General features: G+C 40.1%; 1 protein-coding gene across 5 annotated transcripts in view; it reads right to left on the bottom strand.

Moving 5' to 3' along the window:
- Nucleotides 1–24,503, bottom strand: part of APBA2 (amyloid beta precursor protein binding family A member 2) — a 473,299-nt gene that overhangs the window by 257,755 nt on the left and 191,041 nt on the right. For all 5 annotated transcript variants that reach the window (XM_075857895.1, XM_075857892.1, XM_075857891.1 and 2 more), the window contains one exon: nt 11,564–12,552. In XM_075857895.1, coding sequence (XP_075714010.1) covers nt 11,564–12,523 — 960 coding nt within the window. In that variant the 5' untranslated portion in view covers nt 12,524–12,552. The remainder of the gene's footprint in view (nt 1–11,563; nt 12,553–24,503) is intronic.

The raw sequence follows: 24,503 nt of genomic DNA, 5'->3' as shown, positions 1-24,503 counted from the left end.
CAGTGTGCTAGGCTGGGTGGATGTGAGGTTCCATGGCACAGGTGCTGGGAAAGCTTCCAAGTGCTGTGTAGCCGGCTGGAGGGAGGACCTTAAGCAGCTGGAGCAGAGGACTTTCAGAGGTATACTTCTGAAGTCCTCCGACAAAAGGCTCAAAATGCCGTGTAAAAGGGGCCGAAGGGTTTTATCTGACACCAGTGCTTGATTCCTAACAGCACTGCTCAGTACTGCTGTATAATCTCCTCCATTTGGTTGCTGCTACTATATATGTGAAAGGTAGAGATATGAGAGAAGGATTCTCCTCTTCTATGTGTGTTGTGTATAGAAGACATGACAGCAGTTAGTCTGCGATCACTAGCTCAGAGAAAACTGAGAATTAGAGATAGAGCCTGTAAATCGAAAAACTGCCAAATAAAATGTCATATGTAAGTCATATAATGGCCAGAAATAGTGTCACTCCTCGTGCACACATATGACAGCTTATTCTGAAAAGCCAACTGAAAGGTTAGGTACGCCTTAAGAAAGACACAATGTTAGCCTGAAATTACTATGCCTACATAATACAGTGCCCATATTATTCAAAACATTCAATACCCAAATAATTACACTATGCAGTACCCACATAATACTGGTATACAGTGTTGCCCAATATTGCAAATATTGTAGCCATACAGTGCCAAAATAAGAGTTCTATAAGGTGTCCACATAGTTTTGTCATACAGTGCCCAATTAACACCACCATACAGACCTCAAATAACCCTCAAATAATACTCAAATAGGAGGAGCATATTTGTGTCGATGTAATAAAGCCAGTCATACTACATTATGATTACACTACATTATGCTACATTTCGACGTAGAAGTGGCAGTCACAGTGCTTTAGTAGCAGTGCCAGTGCCAACCACAGTGTCCCTGTTCCAGCCATTATGCCCCATGGCAGTGCCATGGTGCTCACCAGCCAGCCACCATGCATGTGTAATAATTCCAGCCACATTGCTCTGTAATATTGTTGACCACATTGCCGCTGTAATATTTTAGCCATGCTAGGAGGCATCATGGCTTAGTGGTTAGAATTGTTGCATTGCAGCTTTGCAGTTCTAGATTTGTATCCGACAAAGGACAACATCTACAGGGAGATTGTTTATTTTCCTTGTGTTTGGTTACGTTCCTTCTGGGAACTCCAGTTTTCTCATGCACTCCAAAAATATACTGATAGGTTGATTTGTAATTGAGATTGTGATCCCCAATGGGGACACGGACCAATGTATTGGATGGCAATCTCTGTTCAGTCCTGGGGAATATGTTGGTACTATATAAATAAATAAAATAAATACCAGCCACTGTACTATTTTAGTGTGAGCCACAGTGCCAATGGACTAGTTCCCCTATAAATGTCAGCAAAGTCCCTTTTGGCAGCCCCTTTATCCCTTAACAGCTAGAGTTTCCATATTTATAGTACATAGCTGCTCACACACTTCCCTCTTCCCATAAAATAGCCACCCTCTTATAACTCCCTAATATTATAGATTGGTACAGGAAAAGGCGGATTTTGGCAAAATGTTGTCTCAGCCGGTCTCCTTAGTCTCTCGACAATTCTTATTGTCAGGTCAATGTGATGCCTATATCACCTGACATAGTGATTTTGTGGTCATAGTGACATCACTAGACAACATGTCATCAAGCTGGACTGACAGAAAAGAGTTTTATCACACCGAGAAGACTGGGGGTACGGGATCAGGCAAAAATCAGTGAGGTGAGTATATATTGCAATCTTTTCTTTGTATAATACATCACAATACTCCTTTTTTACTTTGGTAGGTAATAGTCTGTGAATTATATTAATAACGAACAAGTTATTGTTATGTAATATATTTATGGAGCCTGTATGTTTCTTGCCACAGGGTTTGTAGGGCATTAAAGGGGATCTCCGGGACTTGTATATTGATGGCCTATTATAGTGTCCATGGCCGCAGACCGTCGGGTTTATTCACCCCCCGGTGGCCGCAGCCATGGATCTGTGAGCGCTGGCTCGCATCTCCTTCCCAGGAGACGCCGTCGCTCACTTCCGCTCCGGTCCGCTGTGTCTGGTAGGGTGCACGCGCACACTCGTGCCCGGCCTTAAAGGGATAGCAGGCACACAAATGGAATCATCATCATCAACTAGCCCATGATTCCCTGGACTATAAGAAGGGCCCTGCCCCTTTGTTCGTTGCCTGAGAGTTGTTAGTATTCCCATGTCAGTCCTGCAAATGGTCCCTTAGCGTTTTCCTGTTCCTGATGTTACTCGTGCCTGCTACTTGTATCCTGTATCCCGTGCTGTGTTCTTGTTCCTGAGCCTGTTAGTGTTGGAGTCGTGTCCTACTGCACCCACTGTCAGCTGCCACGTCCCGTGTCATCTGCACGTCCAGTGTTATGCGCCACGTCTGGCGCAACCTGCTGCACCTGCTGTTATCCGCCACGTCTGGCGTAACCTGCTGCACCCACCTCCATCCGTGCTAAAGACTTGGCCACTGTCTGGACTATTCAGGTACCCTTGTGCTGGACTTTGTATTGTTTGGGTGCTCTGTTGCTTGGCCATCTGCCTCCCGCTACAGTGGTGCGGCCTTGTGGGCCCACATACCCACAGACAATAACACCTATCCTTTAGATAGGTCATCAATATCAGATATGTGGAGGTCCGACTCTCAGCACCCCATCAATCAGCTGTCTGAAGGGACAGCGGCAACGAACACTGCGACCTCTTCCTAGTTCACCATGCACAGCGCCGTACACTTCCGTAGCGGCTGTGCCTAGGAATGCAGTTATCTATAGCCTGGTCCCGTTCACTTGAAGTGTATGGCGCTGTACCTGGTAAACTAGGAAGAGGCCGCGCCATTTGTCACCACAGCCCTTTCAGTCAGCTGATCGATAGGGGTGCTGGGAGTTACCGATCTGATATTAATGACCTACTCTAAGCATAGACCATCAGTATAGACCATCAATAAAATCCCGGAGAAACCTCTTAATTAATATAATTGATGTTTTATTAGTATAAAGGAATAATTATTGAATACGTCTATAAGCTTGTATATAATTTTTGTAGGAAATTTGTTTGCTTTTAAGAAACACAATTGTTCTTGTATGTAGGAGTATGTTTACAGCAAATAACTATAACTGCTGAAAGCTATATTTGGTTAAATTATCTTGTTCTGATCCTGAGTTATACCCTGTATTGAAGTCCAGAGCTGAATCCACAATTTCTATATATATCCTGTCCCTATAGATGGTCGACCTTCCTCACATGCAGCTGCAGTCCCCATCAGAGTTCAGGGACCAAATTGTTACAGAGACTATATTACAAAGATATAGAATCAGTAAATTTGCACTATTAGTTTAGCCATAGTAATTAAAAGAAACCATTTGAGTAGGGTAAGGACACACAGGTAAATTAGCTAATACAATAGAAAACAAGAAAAATAATTTGTGTATCGATGGTAAGATGATAATTATTTCTGATTAATAGAAAATTGTCTCATTAGTCTGAATGCTTATAATGCAATCTTAGAATTGAATTCTTATTGATGGTTACTATTTGCTTTGTAGCATTTCATTTCCAATGAGGACAATGCATGCTCTAGATCTGGAACAATTTTAGGTCTAAAACAGTCGACATGTTTATTTTGTTCTACAATGTGAAAGAGATCCTATCGGTTCTGAGAAAAAATACATAAAGTAGCAGTAGATGAAATAATAAGACTTTTCTCAAATACATATTATTAGCAGAAGAGATATCTCCAGGGACACAGATTTTACTTTCATGTCACCAAAGTGAAGCCCAAATCTGGTGAGATACTCTTCTACTCTGTGAGGTAACAACTGTGTGTGAAGGGATTAGCTGACTCTATGCAGAATCAAAATGGTAAAGTGGAGCCTTGTGCTCAGATCTGGCCAGAAGTAAAAGTGAGCAAAATATTCACCTGTTTTCAGTGTTTTGTCGATTTGCTGGTACATATACAATAGGAGAATCGACTTCCCTATTTTCGCATAAATTTGCCAAAAGCAAATCTCTAACCTGGTAAATTAGTTCCCCAATGAATCGTAATTGGCGGCAAATCAACAAAACGCAGATCGGGAGAGAAATTTCGTCACCTCCAGCCAATAGCCTGAGCATTAACTATATACAGAATATTGTTATTTATCAGCCATGTAATACGATTTCCCTGTGTATTATGCAGCCTAGCTAGAGGAGTAGAATACAGCTGCTTTTAAAGAATTAATCTGTATAGGAGTCTTGTAAAGGATTAATCTGCTACTGGAGGAGACAGCTGTTTATAAAGGGTTAATCTGACTCTCTCACTACAGACACACAAAGCCAGCAGCAGCCACACACTGAGGAGAAAGCTGTGACAGGATTTACCTTTCTTCTAGCCTCCTCCTCCTCCAAAATACACAGTAAAAGCATCTAACATTGCTGCTAATATAATAACATCCAGCATGAAGTCTTCCCCTCACAGTGGGTTCTGCCAACTTTTAGAAGCAGGAAATCTGACAGAGCAGTCAAAATCTCCTGAGACGTCGACTGCACACAGCACTACAGCTGAAGAAATTTTGAGGTTTTATCAAAGGATTTTTTTTATTTTCCTAATTATATAAATTTGAGAAAGTTTTTATATTTTGGTCTCCTATTACTTAATAAGGTTTCCTAGGAAGGGATAGGTCCTCTTTAAAATAATTACTTGGAAAATGGAAAAAATTTGCATCTATATCTGGCACCAAACTAATAAAAGATAATTACTGATTGTTCGCGGACTTTGCGACATCTGAACATTATAAGTGAGGCTCCATTCACACTGCCATCAGGTCTGACGGTAAAAACGGCGCAGCTTGCAAAACGACGGAAACCATGATGGAACCCCAATGGATCCTATTATGAGTCAATAGGGTCCGTCAGGCGCCGTTGGGATCCATTATATGATGAATCTGGCATAGCTTCATGGCTTTCATTATGAAGAAAAGCCACAATGCAGATGTGAACAGAGGCTAAAGAACCATTACATTTCACCAGGGATAAGTATCATCTGATGCATTGGCCTCACTTTACATTCTGTAACATAGGCTTTGTATTTCCCACAAAGTGCTGGGGAAGATTGAGGAGTAAAATACAATACAGTAAGTCTTAGTAACTTATGTGAGGTGCCCAATACCAGGACCAGGTTTCTAAGAACTTGAGACGTGAGCGTTGTAATATCTCACAAAGGCCCCCATTTAACCCCAATCATTAGCCTTTAGAGGACATGGGAATTGAGCCAAATGTGAGCAATTAAATAGTATGTCTTTTAAAAAAATAAAAAAGGCAGAACAGAGGTAATATATATATATATATTAGGAAAACAAATTGCCACATACAAATACAAATGAACTGAATCTTCCTTACTTAAGTATCGACGCTCGTTTCCCCCTTTCACAAAGAGCAATGATCGGTTATGTAGGGGTACAAGCGATCCTTACAACAATCATTCGTCCCCATACATTTCCATCATGTCGGCAGAACATCTCGCTGTTTACACAGCGTTCATATGAACTTATGTTTGCCCAAAAATTGGCCCGTGTATACTCTCTGTATATGGTAACTTTTTCTAGAAATCCCTGAATTTAAAATGTCAATCTGATAAAACAATAAAGAAATCTGTCAACAGGTAATTAAAACAAATACAACCCATATTCAGTGTTTTGCTTTACAATGTATATCTATAATAATTAGACAACAATTTTTGGGAGGTGAAATTGTTAAAGGGAGTTTTATTCTATCAAATTATTATTCAAGTTACAGTGAACAAAAAGATGATTAATACAGCATGATCTGCATAATTTCCATAATTACTGCCTCAGGCTATGCGGCCCTCTTACAGTCAAGACTTATATGAACAGAGTTTTCAAATGTCTGAATATGAATTCCTAAGAGAAATCTCAGCTATTTAACTCCAGTGTTTAATATTCTCAATCATTATGTGAGAAACTTTCTCACCACAAACAGCTCCAGATCAGACACAGCAAATAGTGCCCTCTTCTGGGTCATCTCATTGGGTCTGTACTGTCAAAAAAGGTAATGTCACAAAGGAATACTAGTAGGCCGCATAAAAATGAATTTAGTTACCGGTTAAGTGAAAAAAGTAAACCTTTGTGGCTCAGCCGCTACATATTTTGGGAAAAGAGGACATGTTTCCATGCCAATGGATCATCACCTAACTAGTAGACCGTGCAGAATTTTTGCAGATTTTTAATGTGGATTCCACAGTGAAAATTCGCAACAAATTTACAGCACAATACTAATGAATGTGGTTCTACAAAACCCCATTCACTACAGTAGTTGAATATTTTTACGCTGCAAATTTAAGGGCATGCTGCAGACTTTACCTGCGGACTTCACCTGTTGCAATGCATATCTGAACATACCCTAAGACTAGCATTTCTTCTGATTGCCTATAGATGGGAGAAGTAGTCATCATTTTCACACCACATATACCAAAACATTGCCATTACAATCTATCAGGCCATCTTTACACAGTGTTTTTTTTTTTATACGCTTGGTATGTTCACACTTGGAGGATTAGCTTCGGATTTTTTGCAACGGATTTCAATGCAGTAAATCTGCAGCATGTTACAGTAGCAGCAAAGTAGATGAGTTTCGAGCAAATCTGATCCACACAATGCGGAAAAAAAAATCAGCTGAGACAGGAAAGTTAAAATCCATAACATATGGCAAATTTTGCTGTTTTTGCAGTGTAAAAGCTGCGATTCCACCACAATTTTGTTTAAATTTAATAAAAAGTCTACACTTACACCCACCCTTCTGGGCGTTGTCATAGCAATGGCTCTTTTTCTTCCCAGCTGTTCTCCGTGAACCCGGCCTCCTGGGATGACGTTTTATCCCATGTGACTGCTGCAGCATCATCACAGGAGGCCGGGGTGCATGGAGAACAGAGGGTCACATCGCTATGGCAACGTCAGTGAGGTAAGTATTGGCTTTTTTTCCTAAATCTGTTTTCCGCAGCGGAGAGTCCAGCCGAAAATCTGCACCACAATTGGAATTCCCTGTCGGTTCTAGATCGGATTCATTGCGTACTTTAACACCCTGTGTGCACATACCCTAAAGCTTTTAAACAATTTCATTGAGAATACGTGCCATTAGTGTATACGGCATGTTTTTGGGCGCAATTAAACTACACGTCCTGTAGAAAAAAAAGTGTCATCACATTGTTGGCATTGTTGGCATGTTTTCTATGCAGAAAACGCGCCAACATTTTTCACTGGTCAGTAGGAGGTTTTTTTGCATGCATAAAACACACCTTATTAAAAAAAAATCCCAACAGATACAGGTATTTAGGAACAGTATTAAAAAAAATCAGCATAAAAAACAAGCTGAAAAACTGCAGAAAAAGCACATAAAAAAAGCGTCAAAATTCGCAATCATTAAAAGAAATGTAAAAAAGCATGCGACTTTGGCACAGATAACATGTCTGATTTATTCTGCCTACAAATAACTCTGTGTAAACATAGCCTTAGGAAATAAGGAGCAGGAGGCAATTGGACTTTGAAGCTGCACAATATATGTTGCCCCTAATAAGCATGTAAACTAAAGATCTGTTTTCATTCACGGTTACAATACCTTAAAAGAAAACACCTAAAAATACAGGTCTTATAGAACAGCAAAATACAAAAACACACGCGCTAATATGAGAAATACTATCTCGGGGGGGGGGGGGGGTGTGACCTTGCCAACCTGATTGGCCGATATGGACACCTGGGCCCCAAGATAGTTTTAATACATGAGGCCCATTATATCTACTTGCCCTCATGACAACGTTCAAATGCCAGACACAAGCCCAAGAATAATCACTAGCTTTAAATGGCATGGATTCTGGATTTCTGAAAGTGGCACAGACAGAAATGAATAGATTCGTTGATAAAGCTAGAAGGTTAGGATGTATCGTACATTTAGTGCACATCTCCTTCTAGATCTTTTGCCAGTGAGAGAGCCTTTGTAATAAAAACGATCAATATAACTCAATGGGCTCTAATAGTGGCCGCCTGCCAAACGGAATCCATCACCCTAGCACAATTTGAACTAAGGAAACAAACAGAACAAGTATTATCCTAAATACTCCAATGACAAATACGTGCAATGCATCCTTATGACGTGTCCCAGTATGCCAACCTGACCTTAACGCCTTAATTGCTGCTTGATGTCATAATACAGTGGACATTCAGGGTCTGGTGTGCCACCTTTTTTTTACAAAAAATAAGGCTATAGAATTATACAATCATGGGTAGAAGGACCAGATGACATCTAGAGGACTTCTTTCCTTCTATTACACAGACAGAAGTTAATCCATTTGATGATAAAGCTAGCAGAAGGGTAATATACATTCTACATTTAGTGCACATCACCTTCTAGATCTTGGCCAGTGATAGAGCCTTTGTAATAACAATGATCAATAGGCTACAATAATGGCCGGCAGCCATACAGAATCCATCAATGAATCTTAATCACTTTATAAAAAAGCTTTCAATGAGTGTATTGTAAAAATATATATGAAATTGGAATCTTTCCCCAAATGGTCTATTCTGACTGCAAATGTAAATAGAAATTGTAGAGATCAGAAGAAAAGTGGCAGTGAACAAGGCCCTTGTGGGACAAACATTGCAAAATCTGGCTGGCCTTCCTTAATTTCCCCTATTAGGCTATGTTCACATAGAGTATTTTGCAGGAGGAATATCTGCCTCAAAATTCCGTTTGGAAGTTTGAGGCAGATTTTCCTCTCCCTGCACACCGAGTTTCGCTGCGTTTTTCGTCCGCGGCCATTGAGCGCCGCGGGCATAAAACACCGTGAAATACGCTTTCTCTGCCTCCCATTGAAGTCAATGGGAGGTCAGAGGCGGAAGCGCCCGAAGATAGGGCATGTCGCTTCTTTTTCCCGCGAGGCAGTTTTACTGCTCGCGGGAAAAAGACGCCGACGCCTCCCATTGAAATCAATGGGAGGCATTTTCAGGCCGTTTTTGCCGAGTTTTGCGATGCGGTTTCCGCGTCAAAAAACTCGGCAAAATACTCCGTGTGAACATAGCCTTATACGTACCTTAGATGTGTACAATATAATGTATTGTCTCAGAAATTAGTAAGAACTGATTTTACCCTATTTTATTGATTATTCATTGCCGTCATTAGAGCACATGGAAAGCTATTTCATATACTCTACTATTAGCGATGATCTTAGATCGCATTGTTTGTACCATTATCGAAATCTAATAAGGGCATAGATTTCTATCACCTAATACAATTTGAACTAAGGCTACTAAACTTCAACCAAGAGTATATCCAGTGATCACAATTCCACATGCTTGAATGACTACACAAATATCAATAGCTGCCAAGGACTAAAATGTAAGAACAGTGACAATGTTCTTCTATTTCCATCTGACTGTTCATATTTAAGAAAACAGCACTGAGTATCCAGAGTTACTAAAGCCATGTCTGTGTGAGAATGAAAGATAATTGATGTGAATATAAAGAATAAATTGGATTTATAGTAAACCACCTTTTATATTGCTTGGCTCACAGTGCTAACCTGACCTTGTGCAGACCTCCATTTTTATTACCAAGCTCATGCTTTCACATGCCCTTATTCAAATGCTTTTATTTGCTATGGTAATAGACAGACAAGACCTATTGTCACTCTCCTAATAAACAACCATTTACACTTATAACAAGAGGCGATATTTTACATAACACAGGCTGACATTTCTACACAAGATTTTTAGATTAACAAAATAATCTGAGCAGTACTTAAATGTCAAACATCTCCTATTCTCCTGTATTATATTTATCATTTTTAAAACATATGTGACAATACAATCGGTTCTAGATCTGGTCCTACAAAAGGGGTTTTACATTTATGGAGATCTGAATAGTACCAGGAATATGCAATCACTCAATTTAATGGGAAATTCAACAAAAATTATCTACTAAAATGTCTAATACTGTATGTCATAGATAGATGTAAGAATATTGCAATGATGAAGTCTGTAAAGTTTGATAACTGTAGATTTCCAGTATGAAGGGACCCTATACAATGAAGTGTACATCGAATTTCAACAAACTCTTGAAATGGCATCGAGACATATGTAGCAAACAGACACAAAGAAGCAGCAGCACCCTGCTGTGCTAAAATATATGCAAACATTGAATATGTGGATTATTTTTTTAAATGGCATTTCCACTATATATTCTACTGTATATTTATAAATGTGAGGTTCTTAGCGCTCGTTTTGATCATATTTGTGTACTATTTTGCTACTGCATTCACAGCAGACATGCACCTGCACATTTATTTCACTTTGTTGGGAGGTGCTGACTAACCTTGTTTTTTGTATTGTACATTTAGGGGTGGTGACTGCCTCCATATTGGTTGCATATTCCTCGCATCTGTCTAAGGCCTTTATTAATAAGAACAGAATAAAGCTGGTTCCCGCCTACTCTGAATATATTTTGATAAGATAGAGAGGACAGTCTCCTACTATATAGTCATAATGCTTAGTGTAGGGATTCCCTGAGGTTGCCTGGTCCTGGCAGGTGGGCTCACACAATTTGCTCGCTCACGATCGCTAAGATCCTCACATTTATAAGCACAGTAAATATTGCAGTAATGCAATTTAAATGAATCCAAATATTCTATGTTTGCATCTATCTTAGCGCCCAAAGAGTGCTGCTTTTTTGTGTTTATTTGCTATGGCAATGCAGTGACAACAGATTTGTATCTGTCTATTTATTTTATTTTGTTAGGAGGACCTGAATAAGGCTTTGTTCACATCTGCGTTGCAGGCTCCGCATGGTGCACTATTGTGCCAGGTAAAATCACGGACACATCGATGGAAAGCCGACGGAACGTCCGCCACCGGTGGTGTCCGTTGTGAAACTGAACCATTGCTTCCATTATTACCTTGTTCTGCTCCTTTGACGGAGCAGAACGAAATGTCACAAGGTGTGAACATAGCCTAACCTTGACTTTGCATGGCATAAATACATGTCAGGAGTTATGTTTGATGAGTGTTCAGATCATGAGACGCCTACCAATTACTAGAACAAAGGGACACAAGTGATCCGCTTAGTGGTGTGCCCTTCATTCTAGGATCTATTACTACTGGATTTACATGTTAATCTGCAACCGGTGTCGGAAACCTTCGGCTCTCCAGATGTTGTGAAACTACAATTCCCAGCATGCCCTGACAGCTTTTGAGTGGAATAATAAAGCCTTTGGCTGTCAAGGGATGATTGGAGTCGTAGTTTTACTACAGCTTGGGTGCCAAAGGTTGCTGACCTCTAGTTTACAATATTGTTACCTAGCATGACATATCTGAAGTCCATCCATCAAGCTACAATTTGGCTGACACTTGTTTATTCCAAGGGCTGCCATACAAATTAAATATAGTTGTTACTGTCAAAATTAACTTTTTGGAAATAAGGTGTCTCAAAAATGTTTAAAATGCCAAAAGTTACAAAATACTGAATATTTCTAAAATAACTTTGACTAACCTGTTCCTGAGACCACTTCTGTCTTTCTTCTGGAGTCCGAACTTTTGTTTTATAACTTCGTTGTATATCACCATGCTTTGAAGCTGAAGGAATATCTAAAGACTTTGGACGACTTTCGTGTCTGTTTGCCGAGTGGCCTGCATCTGTTTTCTGGCATATTTCCTTATGGTCTTTTGGCACGTTTTCTGTTCCACCATGCTCAGGGCTCATGTCTGTAGTACTATTGATACTACTCATACTCATACTCATTTTGATCTCAGCTACTATCTGGTCGATATCTTCCTCCTGATCCTCTCCATTACCATCAGTTTTCCTTTTATGAAATGGAGATTGTGAAAGAGAATTTCCATTAGCCTCTACTGGATAGTAATCTGGATATACCTCTTCATTTTCACTATACTGGGCTGTTTCCTCCTGATCTTGGACTTCTAATGACGAGGAGTTGTCTTCCTCTAAAATTTGCATCTGATTTTCCTGCCCTACATCTCCTTCAATACATTCTCGTTGCTGTAGTTTGGATTCAGTCCATTCATCTTCCACTGCTTCAACACATTCATCTGTATCTATCTGGTGTTCTTCAGTATGGATATATTCCTCTCCATTGCAGTCCATGCCTTCAAGGTAGCTGTCATCTTCAGGACAATAACGTATATAATAAGTGATACCTTCCTCTTCATCTGGAAGGCCTTCATCGTACTCCTCATCAGAAGTATTATTCACATAATCAGAGCTTGAGTCCCCATCACCACTATTGTCATTACAGTCTTGCTCCTCTTGAGTGCTTGTAGAGTGCCTATTATGTAATTGTGCATTTGTGTACTCATGAACTACAGTTTCTTCATATACAGAGTCCTCCTTTTCTCGACTTAAGACTTGAGGAGAAGAAGGGCAAGATCTTGGTCTTTGATCCAGCATGCTAGGCCTGGTACTCTGACGTTTCCTGTTTGCCATACTGAGCATTTCATATGACCCTCATCTCATTAAAGATTCTGTGAAAGACATAAATATAGAAAATTAGGATTTCCAAGCAGCACATAACAAACAATAAAACTAGACCTATGGCTTAGAATCTGTTCTGGTTGAAAATCTCATTTAATTTTTATAAAACATTTTCACATGCAACAATGTTTTTTTTTTTTACGAATACACTATAGTGTGTAAGTATATTAAATGTGTCTCGAATAGCAATTCACTTTACTCTTGTCAGTTCAAGTTACTATACTGTATTTTTTTGTATTTTCTTTTCATCGACTTAAAGGCAATGTACACATTTGAAATAGTTGTAGTTGTTTTTTTAGAGAAGCTGTATCTGGTGCTGAAACCTGTATCTGTCAGGTTAGCGGGACTGAGGTGTTCAGTGTCAGCGGGTCCTGCGTGTCTCTGACACGCAGGATCGAGCTGATACCGATCACATCTATTAAGTTCATAACTTAGATGTGATCGATAACAGGTTTCAGCACTAATGCATGATTCAGCACTAGATACATCTGTTCTGTATATAGGAAACAAAGCAGCTGTATCTCAAAAAGCACAAATAATTTTTAATAAAAAGTATATAGAAAGTTGCACCAAACACACTGATACACATTTTTACTATAAGCTTTAAGCTATGGCTACATTGTGACTTTTTATCGGTGTAGCTCTAGTCTTACTATGCAATCCAATCAATATGTTATTAAGTAAATTATTTGAATGTTGAGATCCCAGACTCTTCTATACACTGCATCTGGACTCTGGATTTATCCAATATGGTTTCTGAAGGGGATTGGGAAAGGAAAATAATCTTTAGCATTTAAAGTGTAATTAACGTTCAACAAACTTCTGACATGTCATAGTGACATGTCAGAAGTTTTGATCAGTGGGGGTCCGAGCACTGAGACCCCCACCAATCGCTAAAACAAAGCGTCAGAAGTGCTAATGTGAGCGCTCAGCCGCTGCGTTTCTGTTCTGCTTTTTCCGGAAATCGATGTAGCGGTTTACGAACTTTAATTACCAATCAGCATAATCACAGAGCTGTCAGGAAAAATTATAATGTAAAATTCTAAGTATAATGACACAAATAGGGTTGTCTCTATTGCAAAAAAAGATATGTTCTATATAAAAGTTATTATCAGACATAAAATTATACATTGAAGGACAGACCAATGCTAGACTTACTCATTCGGTCATTGTGTTTTCACCTACACAAACATCTTGTATGTGTTTACAGCAGGAGTATAAACAAGGACTGCTGGGCCCCCAAGCCAGCCCCCCCCCACCCCCGAAGATCATCAGAACCACCACCCTGGACATATTTTACAACCTAACGCTGCGAAGTGTCAGGACCTTGTATGCGGCGAAGCACAGACTACTTGATGTGGCAACCTGAGGGGATCCAGGACGGGCCATCTACGGACCCCTTTACTATCCGGGAATGGTAGCTCTTGTTTTACAGTATATTTGGTAATGTCTTTAGTGTGACATTACTCATTAGTAATAGACATCCTGTATTACGATCTCCTCAAACAGGCAAATTGTTTGTTGCATAACATAATATTAAAACAATCACTGAGGGAAAACTTCACTATCCCATGTTTCACAACGACTGTTTTCACACAATGGCAATACACGTAGACTTTTGTGTCAGTTTTATGTCCGCAAATCCCAGCCCAACCACTGGTCTAAAGACTTGTTCTAACAGCATTATATATAGTCTAAGGCCTCATGCACAGGACCATGTCTGGTCCGTGATATACGGACCGCATGTCGGCCGCATTTCCCGGACCGAACACAATTCAGGGAGCCGGGCTCCTAGCATTATGGTTATGTATGACGCTAGGTGTCCCTGCCTCCCTGCGGGAATACTGTCCCGTACTGAAACATGTTTTCAGTACGGGATAGTAGTCCTGCAGGGAGGCAGTGACTCACAGCGTCATACAGGTGAGCTGCCATGACATCAGAAGTAAGTTCCAGTCAGGTAAGCTACTGTGACATCACAAGTGGGTTTCAGCCAGATAAGCAGCCTTGCTATCACAAATATATTTCAGTCAGGTAAGCTATTGTGACATAACAAGTGGATTTACGTCAGGTAATTACTGTGATTTTACTGTTTCAGTCAGGTAAGCTATTGTGACATAACAAGTGAGTTTTAATCGAGTACACTCTATAGCTGTATACTGTAAGGCTGGGTTCACACAACCTATTTTCAGACGTAAACGAGGCGTATTATGCCTCGATTTACGCCTGAAAATACGGCTCCAATACGTCAGCAAACATCTGCCCATTCATTTGAATGGGTTTGCCGACGTACTGTGCCAACGACCTGTAATTTACGCGTCGTCGTTTGACAGCTGTCAAGCGAGGACGCGTAAAATGACTGCCTCGTCAAAGAAGTGCAGGACACTTCTTTGGACGTAATTTGAGCCGCTTTTCATTGATTCCAATGAAGAACAGCTCACAATTACGGCCGTCAAAGACGCCTCGCAAAATGCGAGTACGAGCAATTACGTCTGAAATGACGGAGCTATTTTCTCCTGAAAACAGCTCCGTAATTTCAGATGTAAATGCAGTTAGAGTGTGCACATACCCTCAGTCATGCAAGCTGCGACATCACAAGCGGATTTTAGTCAGGCAAGCTGCTGTAAATTCACAACTTTGTTCGGCATCCTTCACACACATTTTTTATTTCTCAGCCTTTTAAAATGCATGTAAAAAAAACTAAAAGCTTTTTTACCTGCATTTTAAAACGCCAGCATTTAGTAAGATGCAACAGTGTATTTTATGGCGTTTTAAGTGGCGTTTTTTGGGTTTCGTTTTTTATTAAGTGTTATTTTGTATGTGCTTTTTTTTAGGTGTTTTTTAACTCCAATAGAGTAGCTTAAAGGGAAAAAAGTCAGAAGAAAACGCTACACCCAGAGCATACTGTGTTTTTTAAACAAAATGCCACTGACCATAATGAAGCAACAAGAATGCGACAAACCAAAACGCAGTTGTATGTAGTGCACTTTATATTTCATTAAAGAAATTAATGTTACATCTGGTCACACTTAAAAACTCTGTTAAAAAATGATGTTAAAAATGCCATGAAAAACGCACAAAAACACAGAAAAACTGTATGTGTGAATCCAGCCTTAGGACGGGTTCCCACGGGTTGGATACGCTGCGTAAAAATCACGCAGCGTGTCCAACCTGGAACCCGCAGTACATTCCGTCGGACAGATTTTCCACTGTGGAAAGCAGAGGTAAAAACCGCTCATACTTACCTAGGCCGATGTTATGGCGACGCGTCTCTCCTGTGCTGTCTGGTCCGGCCTCCCTGGATGACGCTGCAGCTAGTGTGACCGCTACAGCCTGTGATTGGCTGCAGCAGTCACATGGGATACAATGTCATCTCAAGAGGCTGGACTGTACGAAGAAACACAGACTTCTGGGTAATTATGATTTTTCTTTCTTTTTCCGTAGTTGCGATTTTTGCGGCGTAATCGCTTTGAATACGCCGCAAAAGTCGCAACACTTGGCTTTCTATTGCAGGATTTTCATCCCCATTGAATTCAATAAGGAAAACCCACAACGGAAAATCAACTAAAACGCAACATGAATTGACATACTGCGGATTTAAATTCCGCACCGTAGGTAAATTTCTTAACATTTACGCTGCGTTTTTTCCCACAGCGTGGGCATGTGGTTTTCTAAATCTCATCCACTTTGCTGCTAATGCAAATGCTGCGGAATTTCCACATAGAATTCCGTTGCGTTTATGCTACGTGGGAACCCGGCCTTAAGGTGATTGTGGGAGAGCTTGCTGCGGGATGGGTCATTTTATGATGGTGGGGGAGCCACAATCTTTAGTATTGTGAAAAAAAAGAAGCATTATGTTAATCACAAATCAATGTCATATGAGTCATACCAGTGGGAGTCCAGCAGAAGGAACCCAGAGCAAAAAGGTCCTTTGACTAATTTATGGAAATATATCTAATTGAAATGTCAGAAAAATTAATTTAAAAAAACCCCAAGTAAGTAATACAATAATAGACAACCCCATTTAACGTCTTTAAGGACTTTATGGGCTACGTATACCAACTGCTCAAATGATCTCTAACTGAAATAAAAAATAAAAGGATATAAAAGGATTTAGGAACTATATCTTTTTATGGTCTTACATAAAGCTTCATCACTGCTGCACGCATGGGAGTAGGAATGGTTTTTATTACTACCTTTTGATAGACAACTTATACATGGTAGTTGAATTTAGCAATCTTGCCTTCCTCGTAAAAGCAAAACTAAAAAAAAAATGTTTTTGATTTATATAAAATAAATATAAAATAAAAGATTTTCAATGCAAATTTTGTGAACTTTTCTTTTTCTAACAATTACGTCCCGAACATATCAAAAGTATAGATTTTAGCACAACCCCGCATTGTTTGCTTTGTAATAACACTTTCATTTCTAGATCACTTGGTATAGAAACAAAAGTGCTAGAAACCATTTCATATGACATCAATGAGTAATACAAGCAGCTAAATGCCTTTGTAAAATAGACTTGCAATTGCGGTACACAGCTGCTGTTTATAATGCAGAAATGTAGCATTTCCCTAATACTGGCAGAATTAGGTAGAAGACAAATTCCTCACTTGACTGACAAATGGTTTCTAACTTACGTTTAACTTCAGACGTCTAAAATATACATCTATTGCCAATGCCTTTTTCACAAGTTTACTCTATGTAGATAATTTGACACCATCTGTTGTAAATTTGGGCATAGAAAGCAAAACAAACTATTTACATAGCGAAATCATTCTGAAACACCAGAGCTCATTCAGACTAATGATTTTCACCTCCAGGTGCTACCCGACTGTAAAAAGGAAAGCAGCGGGACTGAACACTGACCCATTATAGTTGATAGGCCAATTCAGGCGTCAGGTTTTTTTCACAGATCATCCGTCCATGATGAAAAAAATAGCAGCATGCTCTATCTTTGTCTGTTTTTCATGCAAGAATGGCCCATAGAAGTCAAAAGGTCTGCGTGAAAATCTGATGCCACACAGATGCCATCCTCTCTGTTGTGTTCTTTACGGATGGTTGCCTGGAGACAGAGGCGTAACTTGAAGCTCCGGGGGCCCCAATGCAAAAATTATAACAGGGTCCCTACCTACCATATATCATTTATAATACTGGTGTCTTCTTATATGGCTTTTGGCCCCCTCAGGCTCCAGGGCCCAGTTGCAACTGCTACCTCTGCACCCCCTACAGCTACGCCCCTGCCTGGAGACACTTGAGGAATAAAACCCGGAAGCAGATCTAAAGCAGTATGGTCCTAAATATAAGACATGGTCAGAAGCTAAAAATACGCACGAGAATAATCTCACAATGTTCTCTAAGCTATAAGCGAAAGAAAATGTTGGCGTTTCTGCAGTCATGTGGGCATCCTGAGGGTATTTTCAGTGGCTTGGGACAAATGAGGACATTCCTTAGTTTTTTTTTCAGTGATGTGAAAAACGGATGGCACACTGATTGAAAAAACTGACAAGCTGAAGGCAAACGCAGAAAATACTGATGCAAACTAATGCAAATCAGCAGTTTTTCTCAGACTTAACTCGGACAAGTTTTAACAACGCTCGTTTGAATAAGACCTTACACATGCATTTTAGGGTTCATATTTGGGGGAAAAACCCGGACTCTGCATTGTTCCACTGACAGCGTCCATTACTAAGGCACGGCTTAATGATAGCCGGTGAAAAGGCTAGCACTATCCCCCATTATTACCCCGGTACCCACCGCCAATACGGGTTTGGGAATAGCCAGGTACCATCCATTACCCAACCATCTGTAGTAACTGGGAGCGCTGGGATGGCCACAGACTTGTATTATTACACTGGGAAAGGCAAGAAAGCTTGGCCCTTCCCATCCTAGTAATGTTAGCCTGCTACTTCTATGTTGTATCTGGCTGGTTATGAAAAATGGGGGGGACCCCACGTCGCTTTTTAGAATTCTTTTTTTTTCCTTTTAAAATGACGTGGTGTCCCCTCTTTTTTTCATAACCAGCCAGATACAAAATAGCAGCAGCAGGCTAAAATTACCAGGATGGGAAGTCCCACTGTTTTTGGACTTTCCCAGCCTACTAATACCAGCCTGTGGCCGCCCCAGTAACAGACCATCACTGCAGATGGTCGGGTACTGGATCGTACCCGGCATCACTGGTGGCGGTGGGTACCGGGGTAATAATGGGGGATAGTGTTAGCCTTTTCACCGGCTGACACTGATAGCGTCCATTACTAAGATGAGGCTTAATCAGCCAGCGGCCATTACTAAGGCAGTAGTAATAAAGTGTAAAAAAATATATATATATTTTATTGAAATAAAAAATCCCAACACAATCCTCGTCAACCATTTTATTGAGAATAAAAAAGCCGTCATCGAAGAAGTCCTCGAATCCGACGCAGTCCAATATCCGAACCTGTAAAAAAAACATTAGTAAAACATGTGGTAGGCTTAGATACAGGGCCCATGTGTGATACTGTCTTTTAGACCCTGTATCCAAGCCTACTACATGTTAGGCTTAGATAAAGGGCCCCAGCAGACCGTAACCTTATACAGTATAAGATTACTGTCTGCTGGGGCCCTGTATCTAAGCCTACCATGTGGTAGGCTTAGATACAGGGCCCATAAGACAGGATCACACATGGGCTATGTATCTAAGCCTACCATGTGTTAGGCTTAGATACAGGGTCCAGCAGACAGGATAACATGTGTGATCCTGTCTGATGTGCCCTGTATCTACGCCTACCACATGTTAGGCTTAGATACAGGGCCCCAGAAGACAGCAATCTTATGCAGTATAAGATTCCAGTCTGCTGGGGCCCTGTATCTAAGCCTAACATGTGGTAGGCTTAGATACAGGGTCTAACAGACAGTATCACACATAGGCCATGTATCTACGCCTACCATGTAATAGGCTTAGATACAGGGCCCAACACACAGGATCACACCATGTGCCACTGCGTCAATCAGATATGTCATGAGAGTAAAGATTATCCAACAGAAGAATCCTGCTCCTAGTTTTCAACTAGATGGCTGTGCACGCGTGGTTATTTTCCATTGCAGAGAATGGGGAACACAGAACCATATTAGTGTTAAACTCTAAGTTTCAAAACCTTCACCCATGGCACATATGTACTTTAGCAAAGACAGTAATAAATAATGAATAAATTAAAAATACTGTTTTTTCCATAGTGCTTTTAAAACATTAAGAAACTTACTACATAAGTCAGTAACCTCCTAATTCAATGGAGCAGATTTATTTTTGTTGCTGTGTCTAGAATGTCTAAAAATTAACCAAATTTCGGCGCATTTTGGAGTATTTCTAATTTCGAACTAGATATTTGTGTCTGCTAGACACTTTTAAAATGTGGCTTAGTGGGGAAGGGGCATAGCTTAAACTAAGCCAACTAAGAGTTGGAATAAGGAAAAGAAAAGTTTCTAGCAAGATGCACCAAATTTATTATATTACATGCACCACTATGATAAATTTGGCGCATCTTCAGACTGCACGTTATAATTTTATGCTGTCTACGTCTTAATTTTTTGGCCCTTGTAAAAGGGTGTCAACTGTAAAATACAGCTGACACCCGCTGCTGATGGTGCCGTAAATTTATGGCGCTTTGCATTATGTACCAGCCGCCAGCGAACTAAGGGCTTAAAGACCTTAACAAGCAACATTTTCAATTGAATTGTCAAGGTGACACAGAAACAATTGTTAATAAAATAGTAAGCATATTGTGCTGCTTATTAAAGATTTTATGTGCCTGCTACACATCAAGAGGATATGTTCAATCAAAGATGTTATTAATAGACTCTTGAGCATTTGTAAGGACTACAGATAATATATTTATTCATTGCTTCCTTCAGTCGTCCAACAAATTTATATAACTAAATGGTAATCTTTTTAATTGGAAACTAACAATGCTGCAGCCATCCCACTCACTAAAACCAACAGAGAGGACTGCAAGCCAATGAGAGAAGGATGTGGTACAGCAATCTCAGACTGGACATCGGCTTAGTGGCCATTATTTATGTAGTGCACACATTTTCCACAGTACTGTATTTACCAAATTCACCAATGAAGCTAATGAGTCTAATTTACCCATCACCAACATGAAACTGAAAGTTTTCTATACGCATAGTTTAGTCTTAGGGCATGCCCAGACGTGGCGGAATTCTTCCGCAACTGTCCGCATCAATGCCGCACAGAATCTGCGTTGCAGATTCTGTTGCGGATCTGCCCAAAATGGACAATAAATTGATGCGGACTAGCCGCTGCGTATTGAGGTGAAAGTACTTCCCTTCTCTCTATCAGTGCAGGATAGAGAGAAGGGACAGCACTTTCCCTAGTGAAAGTAAACGAATTTCATACTTACCGGCCGTTGTCTTGGTGACGCGTCCCTCTTTCGGCATCCAGCCCGACCTCCCTGGATGACGCGGCAGTCCATGTGACCGCTGCAGCCTGTGATTGGCTGCAGCCGTCACTTAGACTGAAACGTCATCCTGGGAAACCGGACTGGAGGAAGAAGCAGGGAGTTCTCGGTAAGTATGAACTTCTATTTTTTTTTTACAGGTTGCTGTATATTGTGATCGATAGTCACTGTCCAGGGTGCAGAAACAGTTACTGCTGATCGCTTATCTCTTTCAGCACCCTGGACAGTGACTATTTACTGACGTCGCCTAGCAACGCTCCCGTAATTACGGGTGAACTCACGTAGTCACCCGTAATTATGGGTGCACACACGTAGTCACCCGTAATTATGGGTGCACACACGTAGTCACCCGTAATTACGGGAGCCCTATTGACTTCCTCAGTCTGGCTGTAGACCTAGAAATACATAGGTCCAGCCAGAATGAAGAAATGTCATGTTAAAAAACCAATACGCTCCGCAGCACACATAACATCTACATAACATCTGCAGACTTCATTGCGGAACTTAGAATCTCCATTGAAGTCAATGGAGAAATTCCGCAATGAGTCCGCAAACAGTCCGCCACACGTCCGCAACAACCATTGTATGCTGCGGACACCAAATTCCGCACCGCAGCCTATGCTCCGCAGCGGAATTGTCCGCAACGTGCAAACGAACCCAACCACAAAGCTGTCGAAGGCAATGGAGAAACGGGTCCGCTGCAGATTTCCGCTGCGGAGCGTCCGCAGCGGAATTCCAGAGCAATTCCGCTACGTCTGGCCATGCCCTTAGGCTTTAGTGATCCCGGCCTTGTTACCCTTTATTCAGACACCTATAATGCGGCTGCATTTTAGCACCTGTATTAAGCCAAGACCAGGACTTTCCGGCAGTTCAAAACCTTAGACCCCCAGAGGGTTCAAGGGTGATCTAAGTTCACAAGGGGTGGTAAGGGGGCAAAAAAAGATTGTATGTTACAGGAGAGTTATGTTTCAAAGGCTACGTCCACCCTTGCAACCAATTTTTTTTTATTGTCCTATTGCCTATAAAAAAATAAAAGAAACAACTTTAGAATAGTTTGGGATTAAATGTTTCCAGCAGCAACTTTACAGACCTTGATTAAAAAATGTCCTACAGTTTTGTTTCTACAGGTCCTATGCAGACCTATATGTTTCCATGACAACAGATTACAAGCAAATTCTGTGTAGTCTTATCCTACAGTCATACTCTCTTCTGTCCCAAACTTTTTACTTACATACTGTACGTTCAGCAGGTTAGGAAGAGTATGGCGTATCAGATTACACACAGTTTGTTTGTAGTCTGTTACTATGGAGACACATAGGTCTGCATTGGAGCTGTAAAAATAAAAATGATATAACATTTTTAATCAAGAACTAATGAAAAATTGCTTCATTTTTTATTATAGATGCATCAGAGCAAAAATAAAATCTGAAATATTAGAACTGAGTTTGAACTTGATATTCTTTTAAATGGAAACAGTCCCTATAAAGTAACTAGGGGTTCGGAGCATGTTTTGAGTAAACTTCAGTAAAGTTTTGCTCTCTAGTTCTATAGTCTGGTGTTGAAGGAGCAATGAATGCATGTAAAATGACTGAAATGCAAAGAAATAAAAGATGCATGTTGGCGGTGCAAAAGTACAGGTGGCACTATGTTGCATGTTTGGTGGGGGTGCCCATTAATACACACATTCTGGTCTACAGTAGTGGACCTGATTCACAAGATCACAGGCAAGGTGCTTCCCAATACTCCGGAGGTGTTGCTTCTCTCCATGCTCCCTGGTTCGATTAAAAGATATATGAAAACCCTGATTAGTTTCCTATTAATTGCAGCTCGAACTGTTAGCCCATGTCTTTGGAAAACACGTCAGCGTTCCTACGATTACTGACTGATTTCAGGAGATACTACATTTGCAGAGAACGGAGGAAGCGACACAGTCCCATCATATGTCATCTAGGAATGTGAGTTTGGTTTGTCATATGCATAGGTTTCATTTTGGGGAGGGGACGGCGGGTACCTTGGAGTCTGAGTAATGTTTCCATCAGATGGGGGAAGTTGGAGAGCGTACCTTACATTGATGAGGACATTGACCTGTTCTGGGGGGTTGCGATGTAATATCCGTTAGAGTTCTCTGGGTTGTCTTGTTTTGCTTCCATTTACTATCCTCTCTCTGATAAAGGGTGTGTATATTATTGAATTTCGATACTGAGTGGTTTTAGTCCTGGTCGCCATGGTGCCTACATTATTGCCTACATTCTTGTTAGTATTGCTCATTTTGTAATGACATGTATATGCTTTATAATATCCATGTTTTCTGTTTCCATTATATCTTCCTACTCTGCTGGGTCAGAGGATTGCTGTACATTGTGTATTGGAACTTTGTATGCATAATAATATTCTATTTTTTTGTTTTATTTTCTATTAACGCTTTGTGCGACTATTCTATGTTTTGCTGTATGCTTATTCAGACGAAAATATAAATAAAAGAATGTAAAAAAATAAATAAATAAAAGATGCAGTCGCTGTAAAACATTTTGACACATATTAAGCCTGCAGTATAGGGAAATACTATTTGAGTACTCCTGTTACTCAGAAGTCTTTATTTTTACTTCTGCCACCAAAACAAATATAACATAGAGATATCACTTTATTGTGACTTATAGAGCACATATGCATATAGCAGCTGGTATATCTTGGGTATAAATCTGCTTTACCCATATAACATGTCATTTGCATCATATTCCTACTAAGGGCACTGATTTGGTTTATCAAGTCTTGCTTTTTGCCAAGTACCTGATTTAGGACAAAATTTGTGTTTAGGTGGCCAGGCTATAGCGAGTAAATGATGACATTCTATGACATTTTGATGGCTACTTATTGTTCAGTGAGCCGATTACTTTTTTGAGCACAGCACTTTAAAGTATTGTCATTTGTTCTCATTTGCATTGAAGAAATATTGTATATGACAGCATTATCTTCGCTAAGACAATCTGTATCATAATGTATTATGCATGACACGTTGCCAGGTAATATAATGCATATGTACAGTACATCTACAATTTCTAGCACAAGTAGGTATGTATGTTTCCAAAACTTTGTACACCGCCCTCAGCAATCATCAAACCCCTCCAGCACTCCACTCTCCCAAAATATCCCTGTTTAGATCTGATCAAGTACTAATAAAGTACTTAGAAAATACATATTATTAGTAATGTAAGTCCACTATACTGTATGTATCATTTCGAATGGCAATGCTTATAACTGTGTACATAGTTTTAACAGATTGCAAGTAATAAACATAGAATCCAAACTCTTGAAAATATGTGTACACAGAACAAAAGACTGTACCCATTAACTAAAATAGTGTTTAAGTGATTCTTGATTTTAAAATAAACAAGTTTGTAATATAATATTTTTGATATCGAAATGTTACAAAGTTAGCCAGTTACTTGTCCTTTATGTCCCTGCTTTGTTTAGAAATCTGGTTGACATTGATA

This window comes from Rhinoderma darwinii, chromosome 3, assembly GCF_050947455.1.
Source record: "Rhinoderma darwinii isolate aRhiDar2 chromosome 3, aRhiDar2.hap1, whole genome shotgun sequence".
In the NCBI taxonomy this organism is placed as follows: domain Eukaryota; kingdom Metazoa; phylum Chordata; class Amphibia; order Anura; family Rhinodermatidae; genus Rhinoderma; species Rhinoderma darwinii.
Note: the sequence above shows the minus strand (reverse complement) of the source record. Positions and strands in the feature narration are given on the sequence as shown.